Source organism: Notechis scutatus, chromosome 2 (genome assembly GCF_049901735.1).
Source record: "Notechis scutatus isolate UNSWTSFEM ecotype Mainland chromosome 2, rNotScu1.2, whole genome shotgun sequence".
Lineage (NCBI taxonomy): Eukaryota > Metazoa > Chordata > Lepidosauria > Squamata > Elapidae > Notechis > Notechis scutatus.
This window is the reverse complement of record NC_142010.1, coordinates 13,328,456-13,352,815: the sequence shown is the minus strand read 5'-3', so window position 1 is coordinate 13,352,815 and position 24,360 is coordinate 13,328,456. Positions and strand designations below refer to the sequence as shown.

The 24,360-nt window shown below is 47.2% G+C and overlaps 3 protein-coding genes and 1 pseudogene across 5 annotated transcripts in view; 2 read left to right on the top strand and 2 right to left on the bottom strand.

Annotated features, from left to right (window-relative positions):
- LOC113432426 (rano class II histocompatibility antigen, A beta chain-like) overlaps positions 1–24,360 on the bottom strand; it is a 404,516-nt gene that overhangs the window by 19,667 nt on the left and 360,489 nt on the right. The window lies entirely within an intron of this gene.
- The window catches only part of LOC113430880 (H-2 class II histocompatibility antigen, E-S beta chain-like), a 343,220-nt gene that overhangs the window by 289,558 nt on the left and 29,302 nt on the right, over positions 1–24,360 (top strand). The gene's annotated exons all lie outside the window — the stretch shown is intronic.
- Positions 8,668–15,233, top strand: LOC113428451 (H-2 class II histocompatibility antigen, E-S beta chain-like; annotated as a pseudogene). The gene is made up of 5 exons (XR_015747154.1): positions 8,668–8,854; positions 9,613–9,903; positions 13,653–13,934; positions 14,072–14,185; positions 15,100–15,233. The product of XR_015747154.1 is annotated as an H-2 class II histocompatibility antigen, E-S beta chain-like (transcript).
- Positions 21,766–24,360, bottom strand: part of LOC113429092 (ral guanine nucleotide dissociation stimulator-like 2) — an 80,463-nt gene continuing 77,868 nt past the window's right edge. The window contains exon 3 of the mRNA XM_087953555.1: positions 21,766–21,996. Coding sequence (XP_087809681.1) covers positions 21,926–21,996 — 71 coding nt within the window. The 3' untranslated portion in view covers positions 21,766–21,925. The remainder of the gene's footprint in view (positions 21,997–24,360) is intronic.

Below are 24,360 nucleotides of genomic sequence, written 5' to 3'. Positions count from 1 at the left end.
TGAAAAGAAGAGCAACAAAAAATATTAGTTGACTGGAGGCTAAAATACTGTATATAAAGAACGGTAGCTGTAATTGGGTATGTCTAGTTTCATGAAAAGGACTAGGGGGTGACATGATAGCAAGAAGCAATGGATGGAAAATGTTCCAAGAAGCAATGGATGGAAACTGTTCAAGGAGAGAACCAACCTACAAGTAAAGATAAATTTCCTGACAGTGGGAACAATTAATCCGTGGAATGACTTCCCTCCAGGAATTGTGGGTGCTCCAACACTGGAGGTGTTTATGAAGAAACTGGACAGCCATTTATCTGAAATGTTATAGGGCTTCCTGTCTTAGCAGGGGGTTGGACTAGAAGACCTCCCAGATCCCTACCAACTCTGTTATTCCGTTCCATTGTTCCTAAATTCTCAAAGCAGAGATATGCACTAAGTTAAATGGCTGGGGGTCACACAAGTTCTAATTTTAGATGAGAAAATGGGCAAATCTGAAAATTGCTTTTACTGAAGAAATATTTGGAGAAGTTTTATCTTCTTGGAAATTATTTTGTAACCCAAAGTACCATGATTACATCCTCAACATGGCAACTCCCTTTGGATTTTAATAGTCTGCTATATTTTAATACGATTTGCTTATTTTGAACTACAGGTTATAAATTAGGCTTTTTAAAAATGGTAATGTGAGTATTTATTTTTCATTAGCCTTGCACAATTCCGAGTCAAAGGGTTAAACCACCCCCCCAAAAAAGGGTCTCTAGAAGTTTCTCCCACTGTGATATGTTTATTCCTATTTCTTGAAGGACCTTTAAAAAATTGGTTCTTGTAAATTCAAAGTTGGAGGAGAACCTAGCAGAACAAGATAACCAGAGGAAGCTATGCTGGTTGACAGCAAGTTGAACCTGCTATTCTGCTCTCCATGCTGTGGAAGAACCCAAAAATAATCCAGGCCAAACAAGGGGGAAATAGAAGTAGATAGCCCACTGCACACCCGCTTCCCTTCCTGAAGGGAGAATAGAAATCTAATATCTTTTCCCTTTCTTACTTGATTTGGAGGCTCAACTGCTGTTTGATCTCCATCATAAAAACCAGAAAGCTTCATTCTTTTTTTTTCTGTAAGTAATAAATAATATCCAAATGCATAATTAACAAAATAGGAGGAGGTATTCTATAGGAGAGAAGAGAGAGCGAAGGGAAGACAGATGGGGAATCGGAGGATCTTCCATTACCTACTGAGATGTCCTGTCTTGGATTTTCCCAAGGGGTCCTCCTGAAAAAAAGCTCCCGAGGGAGATTTGATGGGTTCTTCTTTCCCTCAGGATCTCTGATCTCCACAGTGCAGCACTTCAAATAGGAGGAAGGAAGGAAGAAGCAGATTAATGTACATCACACGACATAAAGTGGATTCTTGTATTCGGAATACAACCTCAAAGCCCTCAATATCCATCCATGTTGTTATGGGCCCAGAGAGACTGCAAAGTCAGTTTAACTAGGATAAAAACAGGTTTATGTAAAAAGTGAGATTTTGTGTTGTTACCCGTTACAGTAAACAGACAGCTGTGTTTTATCAATTATAGTTTTATATCCATATAGTGAAACATGGCACAAGTCAGTCTACAAAGTTTGTCCCTTATATCCAAGCTGGATGGAAAAAACTATGTTTCATGGTCTATGAAATGTAGTCTACTTCTACGAAGAGAAGGTCTGTGGAACATAATTGAAAACCCACCAAACGTAGAAGAATGGGATTCTGAAGATGAGGAAGATAGTCAGAAGATAGAAGAATTTAAACAGAAAAATGAACAAGCACTTTGCATCATAGGACTAACATTAATTGATCAACAACTTGTTCATATACGTGGAGAGCAAACAGCAGTTGGGTGTTGGCAAAAACAGGAGGATTTATGTTCGAGATAACGTTGGTGCTCACATAAATCTAACACGGAAGCTTTTCCGCACGTATCTCCAAAAGAATGGTGATATGCTGAGTCATTTGAATACTATGAAAAGCATTTTTCAAGAACTTCATGAGAAGGAGTTAATTTTCTCTGAACTACACCAGGTCTACATAATTCTATCTTCATTAGATGAAAGTTTTGATGACTACGTAACTTCCCTTGAAATATTGCCTAAAGAAAGCCTAACTTTAACTGATATCACTGGCAGATTGATTGAAGAGGCCAGAAGAAGGCTTGAAAGAGATCAGTTAAGGAGGGAGCAACCTCAAAAGGAAAATAATGAATCTCCTACTGCATACGCAATTAAAAAGTGTTTTAATTGTGGGGGGAGAGGACATTTTGCAAGATTTTGTAAGAAACCAAAGCGCCAAAATGCAAGCCAGAATGCTGTAAGCCATCAAAGAAGAAATAAGAATTATGAGTTAGCAATGTATAGTAATGGAGTTGTAAAAAATAATAATTTATGGGTGGTTGACAGTGGTGCGTCCCACTGTATTACAAATGATAACAAAAAAATTGTAAAAATGTCCATGAGTTCACAGCATATCTCACTGGCAAACGGATGGAAACTGAAGGCAAAAGGTGAAGGTATTGCTCATTGTTCTAGTATAAATGAGAACATAAAAATGTTATATGTACCTCAACTTAAATTTAATTTGCTTTCAGATAAAATGTTGTTTAGATTAGGATACATAATTACCTTTAGGGGAGATACTTGTTTAATTGAAAAAGAAGGTAAGAAAATTACTGCATCTTTAAGAGGTGACTTATATGTGTTAAATGATAATGGTTTAGAAGTGGCTAACACAGTTTATGATAATAGAAAACCTCATAATGAATGTATTCACTTGTTACACCGAAGGCTAGGTCATTTAAATTTTAAAATGATTAAGAGAACTGTTCAACTATCTAAAGGAATAAGTTTGAAACCTTGTAATAAGTATTTGCAATGTTCTGCTTGTAATCAAAACAAAAGCAAAGTTATACCGGCAAATAGAGTTGATGGATTTACTACCAAAGAGCCTTTAGAGGTAGTATTTGCCGATATAATAGGTCCTAAAAAGCCAAGTGTAGGTGGTGCTAGATACATATTAAGCATAATGGACCACTATTCTAGGTATGGTTTCTGTTTTCTAATGAAGAGAAAAACTGAAACGTATACAAATTTCTTTAATTGGTTAAAATTTGCAGAGAGGAAAACTAAAAAGAAATTAGTAACTCTTATAACAGATAATGGTGCGGAATTTACAAATAATAAATTCCAGAATAGACTTAGAATGGCAGGTATTCAACATAAAAAGTCTGCACCATATAGGCCTCAACATAATGCATTTATAGAGAGAAGAGGCCAAACACTGCAATCAATGGGATATTTAAAGTAAAGACTGGAAATAATGGGAAAGTAACTTATAAGGCTAGGTTAGTAGCACAAGGATTTAACCAAAATATATTTGATTATGATGAGGTATTTGCACTAAATCTTAAGGCTACAACTTTAAGAGCAGCTTTAGTATGAGCAGCTAAGAAGAATTATATACTTAACCATTTAGACGTAGAAACTGCATATCTACATGCACCATTGCAGCATACAATATATTTGAAAAAACCAGTTGGTATAAATGATAATAAAGTAAATAGCAATGATTGTTGGAAACTCAAGAAGAGTTTATATGGATTGAAACAATCTGGCTATGAATGGAACCAATATATTGTGAAAGAATTAAACAATATAGGGTTTAAATCTGGTTTAGCAGATCCATGTATGTTTAAAAGAGAAAATAATGGAACGGTGTCATTATTGTTATTATTTACAGATGATATTGCTTTGATTACTAAGACCAATAATGAAGCTACTGAGATTATTTCATTATTAGCCAAAAAGATAAAATTAAAGCATTTAGGTGAAATTAAAAAGTATCTAGGATTGACAATTAACAAAACCACAAAAGGATTTAAGATATCTCAAGAGGATAAAATTTGCCAATTAATTAAATTGTATAAAATGGAACTTTGTAAGCCTGCAAAGACTCCAATGAGTCAGGAAATTTGCAAAAATGATGCTCAAAGTCCCAAATTTGATAAGACCATATATCAATCTTTGATTGGTAGCTTATCATATATAAGCAATTGGTCAAGGCCAGATATAGCTTATAGTATTAATCAGCTGGCACGATTTAATAATGATCCACATCAATGTCATTGGCAAGCATTAAAGAGAATTTTAAGATATCTTAAAGGAACAATGCACCATGCATTGTATCTAGAGCCAAAAGGTGATTTGAATCTTAGTGCCTATGCAGATGCAAGTTTTGCAACTGACATAAACACTAGAAAATCAACATCTGGGATGGCTATATTATTTGGTAAGACTCTAATAGGGTGGAGGTCAATCAGACAACAGCATATTAGCTTGTCAACGATGGAAGCAGAATTTTCATGTCTGTCATTACTATGCACTGACTTAATTCTGTACAAACAGTTATTATTAGACATGGGTATAACTGTTAAAGATTCTATTATTGTGTACGAGGACAACCAGGCAGCTATACAATTAGCTACTAATATTGCTGTAAAGACTAGATCAAAGCATACTGATTTAAGATACTTAAATGTTAGAGAATCTGTAAAAAATGGTCTAATTAAACTAGAGTACTGCATGACGGAAGAAAACATTGCAGACCAGTTTACAAAAGCTCAAGGTGTTGTAAAATTTAAAGAGAGTTGTAACAATTATGATTTAAAGGTGTAAATGATTATATTATTGTAATATTATTATTATTACCCAAAAGGGGAGAATGTTAGGGATAACATTGTTTACCCTAACTGGTTTGGGTAAAAATAATAAATGTGGTATCATGGTTTGTTAGTTAAAGTGTGTGTAACTTTAACAGCAAGAATGTAATTAAGGGTGTGGTTGTAAAAGCACTATATAAGAAGCGAGGCAAATGCAGCTCGCTCTCTTTGGCTTACTGATGGATGGATTGATGACTGCGTTCTTGCTGAAACGGGGAGTGAAACAGGAGTGTTGATATTTCTCAACGGAGAGAAGATAAAGATTGATTTATTGTAAGTGTACTGACATTGGCTATTCAACACGGACTTTGCAAATAGAGTATCCCTGACAAGACTTGACTGATATGATATATGACTAATGGACCGTTTATTTTGACTATGCTATAATTCTTAAATGGAATAAACTATCTTTTTGATAGCACAAGCGTATCTGTATTTTTACTGCGTGTTAACTAGAAAACTTATCTCACACATTTACCTGTCTTCCTATCTGACTTCGCTGCACGTTCTGTTTAGTTTGTTTTCCTTAACACCTGTTGGGGAATCCAGGCTTAACACATGTAGCTGAATGAGAAAACAATGGAACAATGTCCTACAAGAATTGCCTCACATTATGAACATGGAAGAAGTTTGGGAAGGAGGGGTGAAGCATTCAAACACTCTCTCTCTTTATTCCCTTCCGAGCTCCCTAAAGTCTCCCACCTGCCGCTGGAGCTGCTCCTTCTGCTCCTCCGCCTGGCTCAGGAGAAAGCCTTCCACTAGGGCCACTGCCTGGGAGCTGCTCTCTGCTCCACACTCCCTCACCCAGCCCTCCATCTCTGGGGGCAGGAGAGCCAGGAGATGCTCCAGAACCACCAGGTCTAGCATCTGGGCTTTGCGGTGCTTTCCTGGGCTCAGCCATTGCCTGCACAAGTCATGGAGTCGGCTGCAAAGTCCTTGGGGACCCTCAGCCTCCTGGTATCGGATGAAGGTCCAGGGTGGAAGTTCTGAAGGAAGGATGGTTCCCTCCTGCAGGACCTTCTGCCCGTTTCTGGTCCAGCTCTCCCCACAGTTCCCAGGCTGAAGAGCTGCGGCGCCTTTTCCGTTCCCCTCCTTGGCCAAAGTGGGTGTCTCCATCCTTCCTCTCTCCAGCAGAGCAGCTTCAAAGGGCTGCAGGGACTTTGGGGATCTCCAGGGGCCTCTTCCTTCATGGGACCATTTCTGGGGCTGCAGGACGGATCCCTGGCGGTCCTTCCACTCCCTTCCTTCCTTCCTTCCTTCCTTCCTTCGTAGAGGAAATCCTGGCTTGCAAAGGCTGCTGAGGGCTTCGAGGTTTCGGATCTGGGAGGTAGAGAAAAACCAATGCCCAGGATCAGAAAGGGGGATTCAGCCCCTGGACCCCATTTCCCCAACCTGCCCAGAGGCCCAAGCGGCTCCTCCCAGCGCAGGGCCCACGCCCCCTCCCGGTTGGGAAGGAGGCAGCCCTCTGCTTCTTTCCCCCTCCTGAGACAGGATCGGACCCTCGGGGAGCCCGGTGTGAATCCTGCCTCCTCCTCCCCGCCTGGCTTCTCTCCTCTCCTGCTGGGCCTCCGCCAGGCCCACCCTCCCCTCCCCCCTTCACATGGAGAGGGCGGCTGGGGAGCATGGGACTCGAGAAGAGACCCCCCTTACCTGGGGCACGTCTGGTTATCACCCCACCAGGTTCTCCCACAGCCTCTCCGCCTCCTGCCGTGCACCAGTGGTTGAGGAGAGCGAGTGCAGTGTCCTAGAGAGGCAAGGTTCAGTGATGTCACTTCAACCTCCTCTGGGAAGGCAGCTGTGACTTTCGCCCTCCAGTGGCCCGATGGGGAAGCGCCTGGAGTTCCCTTCCCTTGGCGGAGGCCGCCCCCTGGTGGATTTGGGGCAAAGGGCCTGGAGGGTAGAAAGGGCGGGAAAGAGGAGCGCATGGGAGGGGGAAGAGGGAGGGCGGGGATGATGGGCTTAGGAGTAGCGGGAAAAGCCCCTCTCCATGGATCTGTCAGACAAAGGCCTCCACATCTGTGCTTCTTTCTCCCCTTTTATATGAACCCAAATGCCTCGAAGGAGGTTTTCCTCTTTCTTCTGTGGCGTTTCTAGAGCGGTTTGGTTATTTCTTATCTATAAAGTGCAACTCCACCTCTGCCTCTTTCATTAGGTCCGCTTCTATCTTTATTTAGAGGAGAGAAGAGAGAAATCTTCTTTGTGGAAATCCCTGAGATATTGGAAGATGCACCCATGTCTCCCCTCGTCCTTCTTTTCCTCAGACCAGACACACCCAGTTCCAGCAACCGCTTTTTAAAATATCTTTTAGCCTCCATCTTTGTTGCTCTTCTCTGCACTCTTTCTGGAGTCTCAAGGTCTTATTTATTTATTATACAAAACACAAAGAAGAAGAAAAATAGGAAATTAAGGGCAGGAAAAAGAGGGGAAAAGAAAGTATGAGATACAAGAGAAAAAAGGGGAAAAAGATGTTGTCTTTTTTTTAGCACAGTGCATGATTTAAAAAAAAACACATTCCAGCCTGACAATTCAACTTAATGGACAAAAGCGAAGTCATTTTGGGTCTTTTTCTTTTGTACACTGTAAATGTGAAAATATCCCATTTAATGGCTGGAGAAGGAAAGCGCACAAAGGTTCCAAACACCCAGTTGTGGCCGAGTGAGGGACGGGCTCCCGCCTGACAGGATCTGAGTTCTGATTGGTTGCTGAGGGTGGAAAGGAGGCGTTTCCCCTTTTACCGCCTTTTTCTTCTCTCGGCTGTTTGAGATTTACCTCAGGATGTTCCTGTCTGTCTTCTCTGCTGTGAAAGTTAAATACATTTATATTGATATAAAACTGCAAATTTGTCTCTGTGTCTCCCGCTTCCTTTGGGCAGCAGTTGCGCGATTCCCCTACATTCAATCTCTTCAGTTGCACCTGCCAGTCGTGGGTTCCTATTTTACCCGATGAAAGTGTTGGTAGAAAAATCAGGCCCAGTTCCAAGAAGGGGAGAAAATGGAGGCTGAAGGGCCAAGGCTGAAAGAGGCCGAACCCAGGAAAGGCTCTTTCTCCAAGGTTTCTGAGGGGGAATTCTCTCTTTTTCCTAATCTGACTACCTCAGGAGGGTCTCTGGCAGCTCTGGGGTCCCAGTGCCCCCCCTCTGGGCAGGGATCCAGATTGAAGCGCCCCCCCAACTGCCTGGTCTCCATCAACCCAATGGGCCGTCTTGGTCTCCAGGCAGAGTCCTTGGTGACGTCACCCGAGGGAGCAGAGAGACAAGCGGGAAAAGTGGAGGGGGGAATCCCTTCAGCCTTGGGAGGGGTGACTGAAGCTCAGAGGGGGCTTTTCACACACAGACACCCGTGGAGTGGAGCCCAGGCTCTCGGGGCCACCCTGGGGCTGCTCTCCGAGGGGGACGTTTTCCCAAAGGGGGGAGTCAGCATTTCCTCCCTCTCCCCCGCAGTTTGGAAAAGAATCGGGGGAAAGAGTTTTCTTTGTCTCCCCCCCTTAAAGAAGAAACATTTGCAGGTTACACAGGAATGGGGAGGAGGGGGACCAGTTCATTTCTGCAAGTGGTGATGGTGGGGAGTATTATTTCCTTTTTTCCTCATAGTTCATACTCCTTCAATTCAGAGCGAAGCTATGAGAGGTTTTCCTCCCATGGAGGACAATAAAGTAGAAGAAAAGGGGAGGAGAGGAGAGGATTCCCGCAAGCTCCACACTCCCCTCCAGGACTGCAATGAACCCCCCCTTGAGCTGCGCCCCCCCAAGACTGAAAAAATCCCCTCTCCCACTTTCTCCGCTTCTCTCACTGCGCGGAACTATCTCCGCTTGCTGTGAATTCAAGGGAGACTCTGCCCGGAGACGGATGACGCTGCAAGAAGGGAGGATTCTCATTGGTCCTCCTGCTCTTCCTGGACGCTCCCAGTCCCGAAGTGTTGGGAAAACTCCGCCTTCCCCAGTTCAGACCCTCCGATTCCTCCTGGGGGGCCGGGAGCCTCCGCGTCCTTCTCGCCTTTCTTTGCGGGCGCTTGTGGGGCGGCATCCATGGCTTTGGCTGGGCTCCCCCTGGTGCTGCTGGTGGGGACGCTGGGCCCGGATCCCCGGAAGCGAAGGGGGGAAGGAGACCCCCGGTAAGGAGGGGGCTGGGCAGGGGAGGAGGGGCTGGGAAGGACCCCCGGAGCGGGAAGGAAGCTGGTGGGTCCCCAGAGCCTCCAAGAGCCTCGATCTCTGCGTGGTCTCCTTCCTTTTCCTCCCCACATCCCCCCCCCCCCCAGGAGGACGGAGAGGGACCCCTCCCTTGTTCCCCGGTTGTAGCCGAGGTGGGGGTCGCAGCCGGGCCCCTCTCTGACCCCCCTCCCCATTGTCTGGGTCGGAGTGGGCTGCCTGGAAAGAGGAAGGGAAGGAAAAGCGAAAGCGAAAGAGGGAAACAGACATTTTCAGCCCTGAAGCCCCAGAAGGAAAAAGAGCCAAAGAATTTTGGGTTCTGCAGAAACTTCGCTTTTTCTTCTGAATCTCAGATTTGAGGCTTTGGAGGTCAGGCAAGAGGGGAGCTTCGGTCCCTTCTGGGGGAGGCTCTGAATTTGGGGGGGGGGGACAAGAAGCTTCTGCCTGCCCTCCCTCACCGGAAGGGATGGAGGGGGGTCCCTTAAGGAGGCTCCTCCCCTCCTCCTTTCTTCCCTCCTCCCCCAGTCTGCCTCCCCCTCAGAGTGAGAGAGTCCCCCCTCCCTCCTCCAGGGGTGTCTCCCATCAGTCTCTCAAAGGAAGGTTCCCCCCACCCTCCCCTCTTCCTGGTGGGACCCCCTTCTCCTCTCTACTAGCGGCTGGGAGTGATGGGCCCTGGAGTCCCTCCTGATGGCCTTCCTCCTCCTCCTCCTCCTCCCCCACCCAGTCCATTTCCTCTACCAGGAGAAGTCCGAGTGCCGCTTCCTCAACGGGACGCAGCGGGTGCGGTACCTGTTCAGGAACTTCTACGACCAGCAGGAGATTCTACGCTTCGACAGCGACCTCGGGAAGTTCGTGGCCATCACGGCGTTGGCGAAGACGGAGGCGGACAGATGGAACGCAGACAAGCAGATCATGCAGTACCAGAAGGTCGGAGTGGATCGTTTCTGCCGACGCAACTACGGGGTGTACAGCTACGAGGCGGCCAAGAGGGAGGAGAGCGTGGTTGGCCGGAGAGGTGAGTCCTGGGGGGGAGGGTCTCTTCTTCCCTGGGAGGGGGAGGCCGGGACCCCCATTTCCTTTCCTGGCATCCACTGGGGATTCTCCTCCTGGGTGACGCTTCTGCCTCCTTCTTCCTTCTGCCCTCTCAGAGCTCCGGAATCTCCCTCTTCTCCCCCGGATCCGAACTCTCCTCCTGTCCGGGATCGGGGATCCCTTTGATCCCCCCAGGAAATCCAGCCAAGTATATGATTTTCTTCTTTGGGGGGGAGGGGAATCCAGCCAGGTCTCTCTCTCCCTCCCTACTTCTCAATACAGGGAGTCCTCCACTTACAACAGTTCCCTTAGTGACGGTTCAAAGACAGAAGTGACAACAATGACTTCTGACCCTGTTTCACACTTATGATGGCTGCAGCCTCCCAGAGTCCCCTGAGCCAAATCTAGGTGCTTGTCCACTGACTCATACTTGTGATGGTCACAGTGTCCCAGGCTCTTCTGAACCCTTTTTGCAACCTTCCATGGGGAAGCAGGGTTCACATAACAACCATGTTATTTATTTAACAACTGCAGTGATTCACTTAATGACTGGGGCAAGAAAGGTCACAAAATGAGGCAAAGCTCATGGAACAAACGCCTCACTTAGCAACAGAGATTCTGGGCTCAATCGTGGTCGTAAGTCGAGGATTGCCTGGATATTCATCTGTTTCTTTCTCTCCCTGATTCCTTTTTATCCTCTTCAGGAACCGCCTGTTTCCCTCCCTCTTTCCATCCAGAAGCCCCTCCCTCTCACTCTATTATTTCTTGCAAAAAGTTTTTTATTTTTTAATCATTTAAATACTTCTTTGCGAGGACAGTGTGGTTCCGGGTGTTTTACACTTTAAATCAATCCTGTCCATAATCACAAATACAACTTTCTAACATCACATCATTATCTATTGTCATATTTTCTTCTTCAAATTCTCATAAATTACTTCATATCAGCCTTTTTATTTTTGGTCATTTTCTGTCTTCCTCAGTCATATATTCAACATGTTTACAGTTCAATCTATTGATATCATTTCATTTATCATTCAGAGTTTCACCTTAATTTATAGCTATCCCAAAATACATTTTCCATCTTATTTTCTTTTAGCCAATTCTCTCAGATTTACAGCAATATATTCTCATTACCTTATACAAATATAACATATAACAGAATATTTAATTCATTAATCCATTAAAAATTATCGATCTTCCTTAATCATATTTTCAACATGTTTACACTTCTCATTTTTACATAAATACATTTTCCATCTTATTTTCTTTTAACCAATATTGTCAGATTTACAGCAATATATCCTCATTACCTTATACAAGTAGATAATATAATATTTCATGAAAGATATACTAATCATTCTTGTGCTCAGCATGTTGACAGTTTCATACCATTCATTAAGCATTCAAAATTTCATCTTAATTTATATTATCTCCTATTATGTCCCCCCAATATTACACTTGCCACTGTTGCATATATTTTATTTTCTATATATTCCCTTCCCTCTAACATCACATTTTTACTCAAACAACTTTTCTTTTAGCCAATAATTCCAAACTTGTAACATTATGACCTCATGACCTTATAAATATATATATAAATAACAAAATATATTTTTCTGTCCTCTGCACAGTAGTGGATTTTTAAGCTGTGCAGATGCAGATAGATAAAAACAAGACGTCCATAACAAAGTACATTTATTGGTTCATCAGGTATCCTCATAAATCACATTTGTGACGAAGTTCTTCTTTAATGACCAATCCTTTGCATACCTGCCTTGTAATAAAAGATGGTTATCTCGTAACCCATCTCCTAGTGATAGAAAGCAACTGCCATGAGTTAGGGAGTTCAGGCAAAAGTGAGGGAAACTCCAGGATCAATTTAATGACCAATCAGGATTACAGATGTGGTCACGTGATATGGACTACATTTCCCAGGGTACCTTTAACTACATTTACCATGATGCATCCCCTTAAGGGAACAGCTCACAATTGCTACCTAACTATCCAATTCCCATACACTGGCTGGACAGCACATATATAATTCATTAAAAATATTATACTACTACATCGCGAAGGCAGACCCGACATACGTGGCAGACAGAGAGGTGTGGAAGCAGTACTCAAGGACATTAGCGGACCTCGCCAGAGCGCGAGACAAACGCTAAAGAAAAAGAAGAAGAAGAAGAAGGTTATATCTATTCTCTGTCAGGCTCCACAAAACATTTTTCATATTTTATCCCCTAATCATTTAGATCTTACATAAGCATTTGTCTATCTTAATTAATCTATTATAAGTTCTTATTTTCATATCTAGTACATTTAAATAATTCCTTCTTGTTCTAATTCTTAATCCCATCTCCTCAAAGTCTATTATATATGTTTTACTACAAATATACCTCATCATGTAGAGTCTCCCTCTTTTCCACTTCTTTTTTTAATTTTTTTTCTATTTTGTTCCTTTTTTTTTAAACAAAGTTTTTATTTTTTACAAGAAACATACGAGCAAAACATAAAAACATAAAACCCTCTTTAAATTATATACATACAGTGTGTCAGGTGGTTACAATCTTTTGTGCTATCCTGTTTTTACCATTACTCACAAGTTATATAAATTCTCACCTTATCGATCTAGCTTATGCTTATATAATATCAATTATTAAACATTCATTTGACTATTTTTCTATCATTTTATATGAGATATTCTAATTTTCATTATGATTTAATCTTATACATTCATCCAATGGTTATATATTTTATATTGTATTCTATGTCAATCTGTTGACTTTTATTGTAAGGCTTACTAATCTATTTCTTTACCATGTCTTTTTATCTAACCATTGATAAAATAAATCCCACATCATATAAAATTGTTTATCCTCTTCTTCTCTAATTTCAAATGTCAATTTACTCATTTCGGCACAGTTCATGATTTTCTTAATAATTTCCTCCTGCATAGGTATTTTTTCATTTTTCCAATTCTTAGCAAATACAATTCTAGCCGCTGTTAAAACACTGACAATCAAATATTTCAATTTCTTCCTCCTCCTCCTCCTCCTCCTCCTCCTCCTCCTCCTCCTCCTCCTCCTCCTCCTCCTCCTCCTCCTCCTCCTCCTTCCTCTTCTTCTTCTTCCACCATTTCTAATTTTTCCTCCATATTCTGTATATTCAGTTCCCAGTTCTGGAGATTCTCCTGGACTCCCGAAGAGCAGGTGGCAGTCATGGCTAGGAGAGGGTCTGTAAGTCTTTGGGTTAGTTGGCCACTTTGGCAAATAAATTTAATAAATAACTAAATCTACTAAACAAACAAACGTGGTATTACACCTGATTAAAAGTGTGGTTCCATTTTCCATGAGATCCCAAGAATCCTCTGAATGCTGCTGTGTTTGTCCTCCCTGTCTTCTGTGTTATTTCTTTCCGTCTTTACCACATCTGGTAGAAGGTTCCTTCCACCTCTGGGCGTTTCTAGCGTTTATTCCTGTCGGATCTGCCTATTTGGGGAATTCTTCCTTTTTGGAGACTGCAACTGATCCCAATCAGGAAGGATTTCACTTTTCTCCCTCTTTCAGGATCCCTTTTAGTGTCTTGCTGCAATTGACTTTGGAAGATGACTCAAAACACAGAACATTTTCAGAAGTGAAAAGGGATCCTGGCCTGAACTAACCAACTTGGTCTCCTGTTCTGGGCCCTCCTGTGCCGCTCATGTGCCTCCATCTCTTCCTTCCTTCCCTCCAGCCAAGCCCACTGTCACCATCTCCCCCACCAAGATGGATCCCACTTCCCCCAACACCATCCTCCTCTGCACCGCCACGGGCTTTTACCCCCTGGAGATCGAGATCCAGTGGCTGAAGAACAGGAAGCTGGAGGAGGAGGGTGTGGCCTTCGCGGAGGAGTTCCAGAATGGAGACTGGACCTACCAGCTCCAAGTGATGCTGGAGACCCAGCCCCAGCGGGGGGATGTCTACACTTGCCAGGTGGGGCATGTCAGCCTGGAGGCCCCCATCACCGTCCAGTGGGGTAAGCCCCTCCCCTCCCTACCCTCCTGCCCTGAGAAGGGGGAGCGACCCTCACTGTGGGGGGAGCCGGAATGGACCCTCCTGGGGGACGGTGGGCCTGATCCTCCTGCTCAGGTGAGGCTCCTTCTCCTTCCCCAGAGCCCCGTTCCTCCAGCTCTGCCAGGAGCAAACTCTGGACAGGGATCATGGGGGCCGTGATAGGAGCGGCCTTCCTGGCTGTGGGGCTCTTCTCCTACCTGAAGAGCAAGAAAGGTGAGTCTGGGGGGGCTGGAGGAGAGGTTGTGGGGAGGGGACCATCTAGGGGAGGACTCTCATCGAGCTCAGCAGGTGGCCAAGAGGGTCTCCTTGAGGAATAGTTTTGGGAACTTCTGTTCGTCAAGGGGGCTATAAGGGAAGATCGTCCAACCTATTATGGGCTATCAGTGGGGAGAGGGACCCCCTGAGTCCTCCAGCCCATGAAGGATCCTGATTGGCTCTTTTTCTCCTTCCAGCCACTCCCATACAACCTCCTGCAGGTGAGTTTCTCCTCTTCCTCCCCCATCTATAATAGCGTTAGTTCGTTCTGCAGCTCCGTCCGTACTCGGATGGAGGGTGGATCTAAGCCCTTGAGAATGATGACCCTATCACCTTCATGAACTCCTTCCAAAACTCCACTGTGAACTGGACTCCTTCCTTCCCCCAGTCCCAGATGATCCTACTTGGCTCTCCATGGAGACTCATTTGGGTTCACTAGTCAGAACCTTGACAGGCTGTTCTTCCTGACCCCGCTTCTCCTTGTGGGAATTCACACAATTTCTGGCCAAGTGACCCCCAGGCTGCCCCCTTTTCTTCAACCCCCATCCTGGCCCCATGTCCTTTGCTCATAGGAAACGTCTGCAGGGGGGAGGGAGGGGTGGTCTCTCCTCTTGATTAACCCTGTAATTAAGACAAATGGGGAGAATACCAGAATCCCCTGGAGATGAAATGGGGAGGAATCCCAGGTCCTTCCCAGCCTTTTCCTCCCTGAAATGGGCAGATTCTCCCTCTATTTGTCCCTGCCTGTCAATCACCCCCCTGCAGTGTGGGCCTCCCTTGGCGGTGGGGGGCTGAAAGGGAAGAAAAAAATTATATTTACACAAAAATGTCTCTTTATATTCTGATTTTCTTCCCTGTCCCTTTTTCTGCAGCCCTGATGAATTAATCCTGCTCTCTGATGCAAAAGGATATTTTTTCTTTAGTGGCTGATGACTCTTTGTCCTGTTTGCAACCTCTAAGAAATGGAGGCTGAAGGTGGCAGGTTGGGGGAGGAGGAGGATGGCAGCCTGGACCTTCTCCTTTGAGAACCCCCCTCAGCTTCCTTTCAGGGCTGCTCTTTCTTCGGGGGAGGGAGACCATCTAGACTCTCCCCTGGGATGCAGGACTGACATGTCACTCTAGCCCCCACATCTCTCCTGGCTTTGAACCCACAGCAGCTTCATCAACATTATTCTTCTTATGAATCCCTTCCCTTCGCTTTGCTATGAAAGAATAAACCTCAGATGTAAGAAAACCCAGGAATCCTTCCTTCCTTCCTTCCTCTTCCTCTTTCCTGTCCCCACAGGAGGCTCCTCCCTCTGCTGCCTCTGGATCCACCATCCAGGCTCCTTTGGGGGTCCGAAGCCAGAACTGGTTTGGGGGGAGGGTGGGCAGATTCGGGGAGGGAAAGGACCCCCCTCCTACTCAGAGGCCTCCTTGCTCTGCTTCCCCTCAAGCCCCCTTTGGAGGAGCACAATGCCAGCAGGCAGGGTCTTCCCTGAGTGTTTGTGGGGAGCCATTGGGGGCACCTGAGACCCCCCTACATTGACCCAGCCATTTCAACCATTTCTCTCCCTCACAACTGGAGGAAGATCCTGCCCCATTTTGGCAGCCAACACCCCCCCCTCCCTCCCTCTTTTGGGCTCAGATTCAAATGGTATAGACTAGACCTAAATGGTGTGGGCCCAAATAGGGGGTTGGACTAGATGATCTTCAATAAATCCACCTGAAGCCTTTCCTGGTGTAGAAGACATTTGTCACGGAGGGGAAGACCAGCTCTGCGGGAAAGAAGGAGGGGGTTCAATGGAGCAGCCCTGAGTGGAAGACCCCTCCCTTCTCCCCAATATCTCTAGATGCCCTTAGGTAGCTCTCCAATTGAGCCTCGCCCCCTCCAGGGGTCATCCAGACTGGCTCTGCAGGACTCCAGCTAGATCTTTAAGGGCAGAATTTCCCCCTCCCAATTCCTCATCTGGGGTCTTGGGGCCACCACAGGAATAATCTTTGTCTGGTTGGAGAAAGTCTCTCAAACACGGGGAAGATTTGGGCTCCTGTCGGCAAAAATCTCCCCTTGGAAGACAGCGTGCAAGAACTTGGAGAAGGGACAACACCAAATGTATCAATGATGGGAAAAAATTCAGGTTTCCTTAACAAAGAAAAGGCATTGTTGCTGATAGATGTTTCATTGCTCAGGGGAACTGAACCAGCGAATTTTTAGAGAATCAAGCAAGGGTGGTTGGCTGTTTCCCAGGAGCAGCTATCAAAGAGGCGACTGAGGGACTTCTGGAAATAATGACGTCCACAGATTCTTATTATCCCTTTTCTCTCGTTTATGTGGGGAGGAATGAAAAAGTCCCTGGAAAATTCTGGTGGGCCAGAGGACCTTGTGGCTGCTCCATTTGGGGACTCAGCCATGGGGCGGAGTAGGACAATCCCTGAGCTGCCCAAGTGAGGAATCCTGGCTTGTTGCCTGCTGGATCCTGGCCAGTTCCTCAGTTCTGCTTCGGAGGAGCCCAAAGCTTCACGCTGGGGAAGTGGAACCCAAGGGCCTCTGCAGCTGATGGGGATTGGAGGAAGAAGTGCTGCTCTGTGTGTGTGTGTTTGTGTGTGTGTGTGAGAGAGAGAGAGGAAGAACTCAGAGGAAATCACAATCTTGCGGGGGAGGGGAAACATGAGAAGACCCTAGAAGTTCTGCTTTGATCAGGAGAGCGATGGATCTGGGGCCCATGTTGGGAGACTGGGTGTGTCCAAAGACACAATTGGGGACAGGGGGAAAGTGAGGGGGGGATCTAGGGGGCAGGGGGATCCAGGCCATCCCAGGATAGGCGCCCTGTGGGATGCCTGACTGCTGCAGCTGGGTGAGGGTTGGGGCTCTGAGCCCTGGCCTGGTCTGGCATCACCAACCATCAGCTGATCTTTCATCATCCACCCTCAACAGCCAGCAGCTGCCCAGCCTCCCATGGCCTCCCCTGGCTGAGAGAGACCAGCCTACTTAGCCTGAGGATGGGAGACCACCAGGAAGCATTGGAGCTGCTGCAGAGGTTGAAACTCCTCCAGGACAAGGAGGGCGAAGCTTCAGGGCCCCCTCGAACTCGCCTCCCTCAAAAGATTCCCTCCCCTCTTTTTCCTCTTTCAGCCTTGCCTGGTCCTTTCTGGATTTGTCGAGTGATTTGACGGCGCAATTAAAGGAAGCCCTAAAAGTGGATGAATGGTTCCTGGCGCATTCGAATAACTGTACAGTTAGAGATGGTTTGGCCTGGATGGGAGCGAAGTTGTATGTACCAGAGACATTGAGAAGCCAAATATTGCAACAGGCTCATGACTCTAAAGCGGCTGGTCACTTTGGATTCATGAAGACCTTACACCTCGTTAAGCGACAATTCTGGTGGCCTACATTGAAGAAGGACATTGAGACTTATGTGACTAGCTGCTCAGTCTGCGCTTCAGCAAAGAGGCCTCCTGGTAAGCCAGCAGGGCTGTTACAAAATGTGGCCAGGCCAACAGCTCCTTGGAAGGAAATCTCTATGGACTTTATAGTAGAGTTACCCGAGAGCACTGGACACACGGTTATTTGGGTAGTAACCGATTTGTTTTCCAAACAAGCGCATTTCATACCTTGCTCTAAGATTCCCTCAGCGAAATCGTTGGCTAAACTATTTATACTACATATCTATAGACTGCATGGCATTCCTGAATGTATAATTTCTGATCGAGGGGTTCAATTCACCTTGAACTTTTGGAGGGAATTCCTGAAGTTAATAGGCTCCGCCCAGAGCTTAAGCTCTGCCCACCATCCCCAAACCAATGGGGCCTGTGAGAGAACTAACGCAGTGTTGGAACAATACCTCAGATGTTACATAAATTATCAACAGGATAATTGGGTTGACTTATTGCCATTTGCCGAGGTGGCATACAACAATTCTGTTCATAGTAGTACTGGGTTCACCCCCTTTAAAGTGGTGTCGGGACAAGACTTTGTACCCATACCTAAGCTTCCTCGTGAAAGACCTAACATCCAGTCGCTAGATGAATGGATATCTCAACTCCAACTTAACTGGCCAGTTGCCCATAAAGCATTAGATGACGCACATCAATCTCATAAGAAGTTTGCAGATAAAAGAGAACTCCACAGAAGACCTATCAAGTGGGTGACAAAGTTTTCCTGTCCACCAAATACTTACAAACCACTCAAAAGTTGAAGAAACTTGGTCCTAACTATGTAGGTCCTTTTACGATGGAATGGATCGTAAATCCTGTGACAGTCCAATTGACACTACCAAAAACTCTTCGACAAATTCATCCGGTTTTCCATGTTACTTTGTTGAAACCTGAACACACTTCTGGTCTGAGACCAACACAGACTGATCCTCCTATACCATTGCTGATTGAAGGTGAACAACATTTTGAAGTTAAAGAAATTTTGGACTCTTGAAAGTGGAGGGGTCGCCTCCAATACCTCGTAGCTTGGAAACATTTCCCTCCTTCCCAAGCTGAGTGGGTCAATGAGAAGGATGTTAGAGCCCCTAATCTGATCAAAGACTTTTGCACAAAGTATCCTGACAAACCCTAAAAATGTATTTGATTGGTAATCAGTATCTTTTATGTTTTTCTTTTCTCTCTTGCAGGACTAACGTCTTTTTTTCTAGGAGGGCCGAATGTCAGCCTTCAAGATCTTCCGCTACTGCTTTGCATCTTTGGCTGCCATAAGTAACGGGGGAGGAGGGGGAATTGTCTGGGAAGAGAGCTGGAGGTGTCACATTCTTGTGTTGTGTAAATGAGGAGTGGGGGGAGTATAAATTCCTGCTTTTAGGTTTCTATTTCTCGCTTAGCTTTTTTTTCTCTGCGCAGCTGCAAACCTTTATCAAAATATGCCAAGGTCAATGGACAGAGGCCTCATCACCAACTGAAGATGTCCACATGATTATATTCAGAACTTTTGATTGGAAGAATCTTTTGAACTATGGGGGGTGGGAACAACTTCATCACTTTGTATATGTGATCTGCGCGCCTAATTTCTCAGATTCAGAATCTTACTTGATGCTACCACTTCATTTTTCAGTAAAAGAATTCTTTTCTCTAATCTATGGAGTCTAAGTATTTCTTTCTTGGATTTTGAATGGAGCACAGACTGACACTCCCCCTCCCGCCTTTCTCAGCTCCTGCCGTTTGGAAGACCTCATGGGAACCCAATTCCCCTTGTCCAGAGGGAGGGGACAAGATTAGAGTAGAACGGAAACCCTAAAGGGGGGCAACAAGGGGGTCTCACCTTCCCTGGTCCTTGCCCCCTCCTCTAAATACAGGAGTGGGGAGGGACCGGGGGGAAGAGGGAGTGGGAGGGGCAGAGAAGAGGGAGGGAGGAGAGTGAAGGGGAGAGAAGAGAGCGAGGAGAAGGGAGGGAGGGAGGAGGGAGGGAGAGGATAGCTAGAGGGGAGGGGCAGAGCGGCACAATTCTATTTCTGACTTCCAGAAAGTGGAATATCCCTCCCACCCAATGAGAAAGCGAGCCTTGGAAGCGTCATCCGTTTCCAGGTAGAGCAGCCACCACCGGGTCCTTTGGCGCAGGGGCCGGGTGATGTTCCGCTGTTCCTTTGCCGCCTCCCCTGGTCGCCCCGCCACCTTCCTGGTTAATGCAAAGCCTCTGCAGGAGGGAGGGAGGGAGGGCTCCCCTCTTGATTAACCCCCTAATTAAGTCAATTAGGGTCAATTTCCCTCTTGTCGAGCCCCCCTTTGCAGCTCCAAGGCCGAACTCCGACCCCACCTTGGAAGCCCCAGAAGAGGAGATGGGGAGGCATCAGAATATAGATTAGAAACAGAGAATCAGAGTTGGAAGGGGCCTTGTAGGTCATCTAGTCCAACCTAGCATCACCTGGCCCCTCCCAGCCTGAAAGGGGCGGAGCCTCCCTCCCTCCGGTCCCTGCCCATCAACCGCCCCCCTGCAGTGTGGGCCTTCCTGGGGGGAGGGGCTGAAAGGGGTCCTTTTCTCCCCATAGATTCTCCACAAAGATTTACACCAGAGATTTTATTTCGTATTCTCATCTTCCTCCTCATCTTCCTCCCTCCAAGCCCTCATGAGTTAATCCAGGTATCGGATGCAAAAGGATTTTGGTTTTTTCTTCAGCTGATGAATTTCTGGCTTTTCCTGCCATCTTTCGAAAGACGGAGACTCAGCCTGGCCGGTGGGTGAGCAGAATCGCAGCTGGACTTTCTCCTGCTGAGACTCAACGGCTTCCTTTTGAGGGGGGGAGGTAGAGGCCATCTAGTCTGGCCCAGGCTTGCCTGTCTCCCCAGAGCCCCCCCAATCTCTCCTGTTCAGCAGAGCCCCCTCCCCCATTCACAGCAACGGCTGCAACCCTCCACCTGAAATCCCTCTTGCCCTTAGCCAAGGCCACCGGATCCAGGAAGATCCCAGAGGATCCAGGGATCTCCAGCCCGCCTGGGACCACCCCATCTTGAGAGATGGTCAGAAGCTTCCCCCACCACCTTTATGAAACTCCCCTCCCCCCAAAAAACAACCCAGCTCCCATCACTAGGAGAAGAAGGACCAGAAAATGGGTCCTTTTACAGACGCTGGGAGAGCAGAGAAGCCATCAAGGGGGATGGGGTGGGGCGAACTCAGCCCCCTCCCCCATATTTGTATCTCAGCAAAGGCTCTGCTGAACAGGCGTGCAGGTGTACACAGGCACACACATACAGGAGAGAATCTCCTTAGAGAAGCAGCAAAGAAGGTTATCATGCCCCTTGCGGAATCTGACTCGGAGGGGGAGGCCGAGCAGATGACTGGGAGTGGGAGTGTGGCTCCATTGGCTGGGGAAGAAACTGGGGAGGGGCACAGTGTGACTGGGCTGAGCAGGGGAGAGATAGAGCAAGGGAGTAGGAATTCGGAGGAAGACCCAGGCCCACCTCCTCTTCATTCTTGGGCATGCAGGGAGGAACAGAGAAGGGAGCAATGTGAGTTGCATGGCTTACGTGGGAGGAAAGGGCCCTGATTCCCTTCATTAGCTGCAGCTGTGAACACAGTGTTTAAAAAGGGATTTTGCGTAGAGCAAAGTTTCTGGAAGCAAATCGTGAGTTATCTTTGTTTGTCAAGGCTCATCTGGGTTCCTGGCATCTTCCCAACTGTGTGTGTGTTTGTTGGCCTTTCAAGGCTGCAATTCCTTCTCCTGCCCTGTCCAGTTAATTGCTGCAGTGTGGTTTGTGTGGATTTTTAGTTACAGTTTGCATGTACTTTGTTTTGGACTGAATTTCCTCCACTTAAAGGCTGTTCTTGGGAGAGTTTTTCCTCCAGCCGAAGGGAATTGGACATTGGGGGCAAAGTTGGAGGTACTAAAGGACTCTTCTTACTTATGGGACTGTGTTGCCCTTCAGTCACCTGAGACCACCTGAGGGACCTTTACCAGGGCCACTACTCTCAGCCCCACGATCCTTCCTGCTTTTGGGTCTTCGGGCAGCGGAGACTCCGAGACTCTTGTATAACCTGGGGTGCTGCTGAAGGCCCCCCCAACCTCATGTCCTGGGTGGAGCTCCCAGTCTTGGCCTGGGAGGTCCCCAACAGAGCTGTGTTGGTCCCCCCCTCCAGAGCTCCTCCCCCTCAGAAAAGAGCCCGGGCAATCCTGCGGCCAGTGGCCTTGATCTTCGGGAAGGTGGCGCTGATGTCAATCTCCCTGGCTCGGGGGCTCCTGAGTTGGGGGGTGGGAGGGGGGTCTTCCTCGGTGGGCCCTTGGGCTAGAGCAGGAAGACCAGACTGAAGCCATTCCTGGCATAGAAGATGTTTGCCATGGGGGGGAAGACCAGCTCTGCAGGAGAGAGAGGGAGGATCAAGGAGGAAGACACCCATTTCTCTCCTCCCCGGCAACCCCACCCCTGCAACCCTCCCCACACCACACACCAGGCCTCAGCAGGCTGCCCCTCTCAAATCTGAACTTGAACACAGGTCTTGTGTGTGCAGAGATGTCGCTTTCCGGAATCAGATCTGCAGGGACCCCACCATGCCAGGGTGACTTCCAGAAAATGCTCCATAGTGGCCACAACACATTCACACACACACCCCGGCCCTCGTTGTGGGGCAGTCCGGCCAGCCCCACTGACAGCCCTTCCCCTCTTCCTCACCTCGGCCATCCGGCAACAGCTGCACCAGCTTGTAGTCATGTGCCAGATTCTTGTCCTGGTTGTGTTTCTCCAGCACCTTTGCCACCACGGTGGGGGCCTTCTCCTGGCTTGTTACCTGGGGAGGAAGATGGAGAAAGGGGGTCAGTCGGCCAGCCCGGTTGATGCCTCCCCCAAAGGCAGAAATGTCACCCAGCACTTGCCAAGGGAGATCGGCACCTGTTCTGACCCAAGCCTTGTTAAACAAACACAAAGTATGTATAAAAGCAAACCTCTTTTAATGCAATGCTATGAATTCTGTGCATTCACAGCCAAGAGTCTTTCAAAACTCATTGTCCCAGATTCAAGGTTGCAGAAGGCTGCCAAGAACGAGAGACTAATTGCAGATAAATATCCCAACCCAGAAGTTTCCAAAAAACAAACTGGAGGACGAAGACTCTGGGCATAAAGAACTTCTTTGCTTCCTGCAAAGAAGCCAACCCCGAAGGCTGGCTTTTATCCCTTATGGGAGAGGCCATCATCACCTTCCAACCTTACTTCCGACTTGGCCTTGCTGCTTTAGCTGCTCTTTCCTTTGAGTAGCCCTGTGTGCATGTGCACTGGGCACAGGCTCCTCGGGGTCCTCTGCGTCACTGCTGCCAGCCTCCACAACCTCCGAAGGGAGCACCCCACTCTCCGATAGTCCTGGCCCCATCCCTGCAGCACACGCAGGCCCCTAGTCTGAGGCCTCGCTCTTTGAGGCCTCAGCCGTCTGCACCTGCTGCCGGCAAACCAGAACAGCACCCTTCCCATGCTTGGTCTGCCTTGTTCAGCATCCACAGCCCTTGCAGGGACCTCTAAGTGGAATGGCGGTCCGGTTGGTCGGTGAAAAGAGCTCAACCCTGCTTGCTAAAAACTGGAACTCAGCCAGGATTGATTGAAACCCAAAGAGCTGAACTACAAACATGGCGGTTTGCTTAGCTTAGTTTTTTTAAATAATTGCTTATTTATTTATCTTTTTATCGTCTGTAACCTGCCTACCCTATCGGGGAGACAGGCAGCATGTCAATTTAATAAAAATAATAAATAGTGGTAGTCTTTGACTTACGACCATAACCGAGGCCAAAATTCCTGTTGCTAAGCGAGATGAGTGAATTTCGGCCCATTTTTACACCTTTCCTTGCCACGTCCCCCAAGTGAATCCCTGCAGTTGTTGAGTGAGTAACCCGGTTGTTAAGTTGAGTCTGGCTCCACCGTTGACTTTTGCTTGTTGGGAGATCGCAAAAGGGGATCCCATGAATTTGGGACACTGTGACTGTCATAAAGACGAGTCACTTGCCAAACATCTGAACTTTGACCAGGTGACCACGGGGAGGCTGTAACCGTCGTTAAGTGTGAAAACCCCCAAGCCCTCCCCCTCCCCCACCCAGCTCACCAGGATGCTCTTGTAGAGGGTGCCGTTCTGCAGCGCCATGCTGACCCGGATGATGCAGCAGTCCGAGGGGGAGGCGCCCCCTTTGTTGGGGTCCTGGGGGTAGACGGAGCCACAAGAGGCTGAACACCTTCATCAAGGTGGCCCTTGATGAAGCCACACCCCATGGTGCGGAGTGGGGCCAGGCCATGCCCGGGGGAGGATGGGGGAGACATGTCCAGGGCTGAGACGGAGGGCCACTTGCCCTGCGGGAGACGGGAAGGGAAGTGAGGCGGCGGGAATTGGCGCTGGGTTTGGGAAAAGGGCGCCTGGGGGTCACTAGGGATGCTGGCCTGGGGCCTGCTGCTTAAAAAAGGATTCCCTGCTCCCTCCGTGCTGGGGACCTCCTTCCTCCATTTTCATCATCCTCTTCCTTCCTTCCCCTTCCTTTCTTTGGCTCCTTCCTCCTCTTTCTTCTCCTTCCTCCTTCCTTTCTCCTCCTCCTCCTCTTTTTTTCCTATTTCCTCCTCCACCTCTTCTCTTTCCCCTCCTAACCCCTCCTTTTCCTTTCCTCCTCCTCTTCCTTGGTTCTCCTCTTCTCTTCTTCCTCCTATGCCCTCCTGTTCCCCCTCCTTTACCCTTCCTTTTCCTCCTTCTCCTCTCT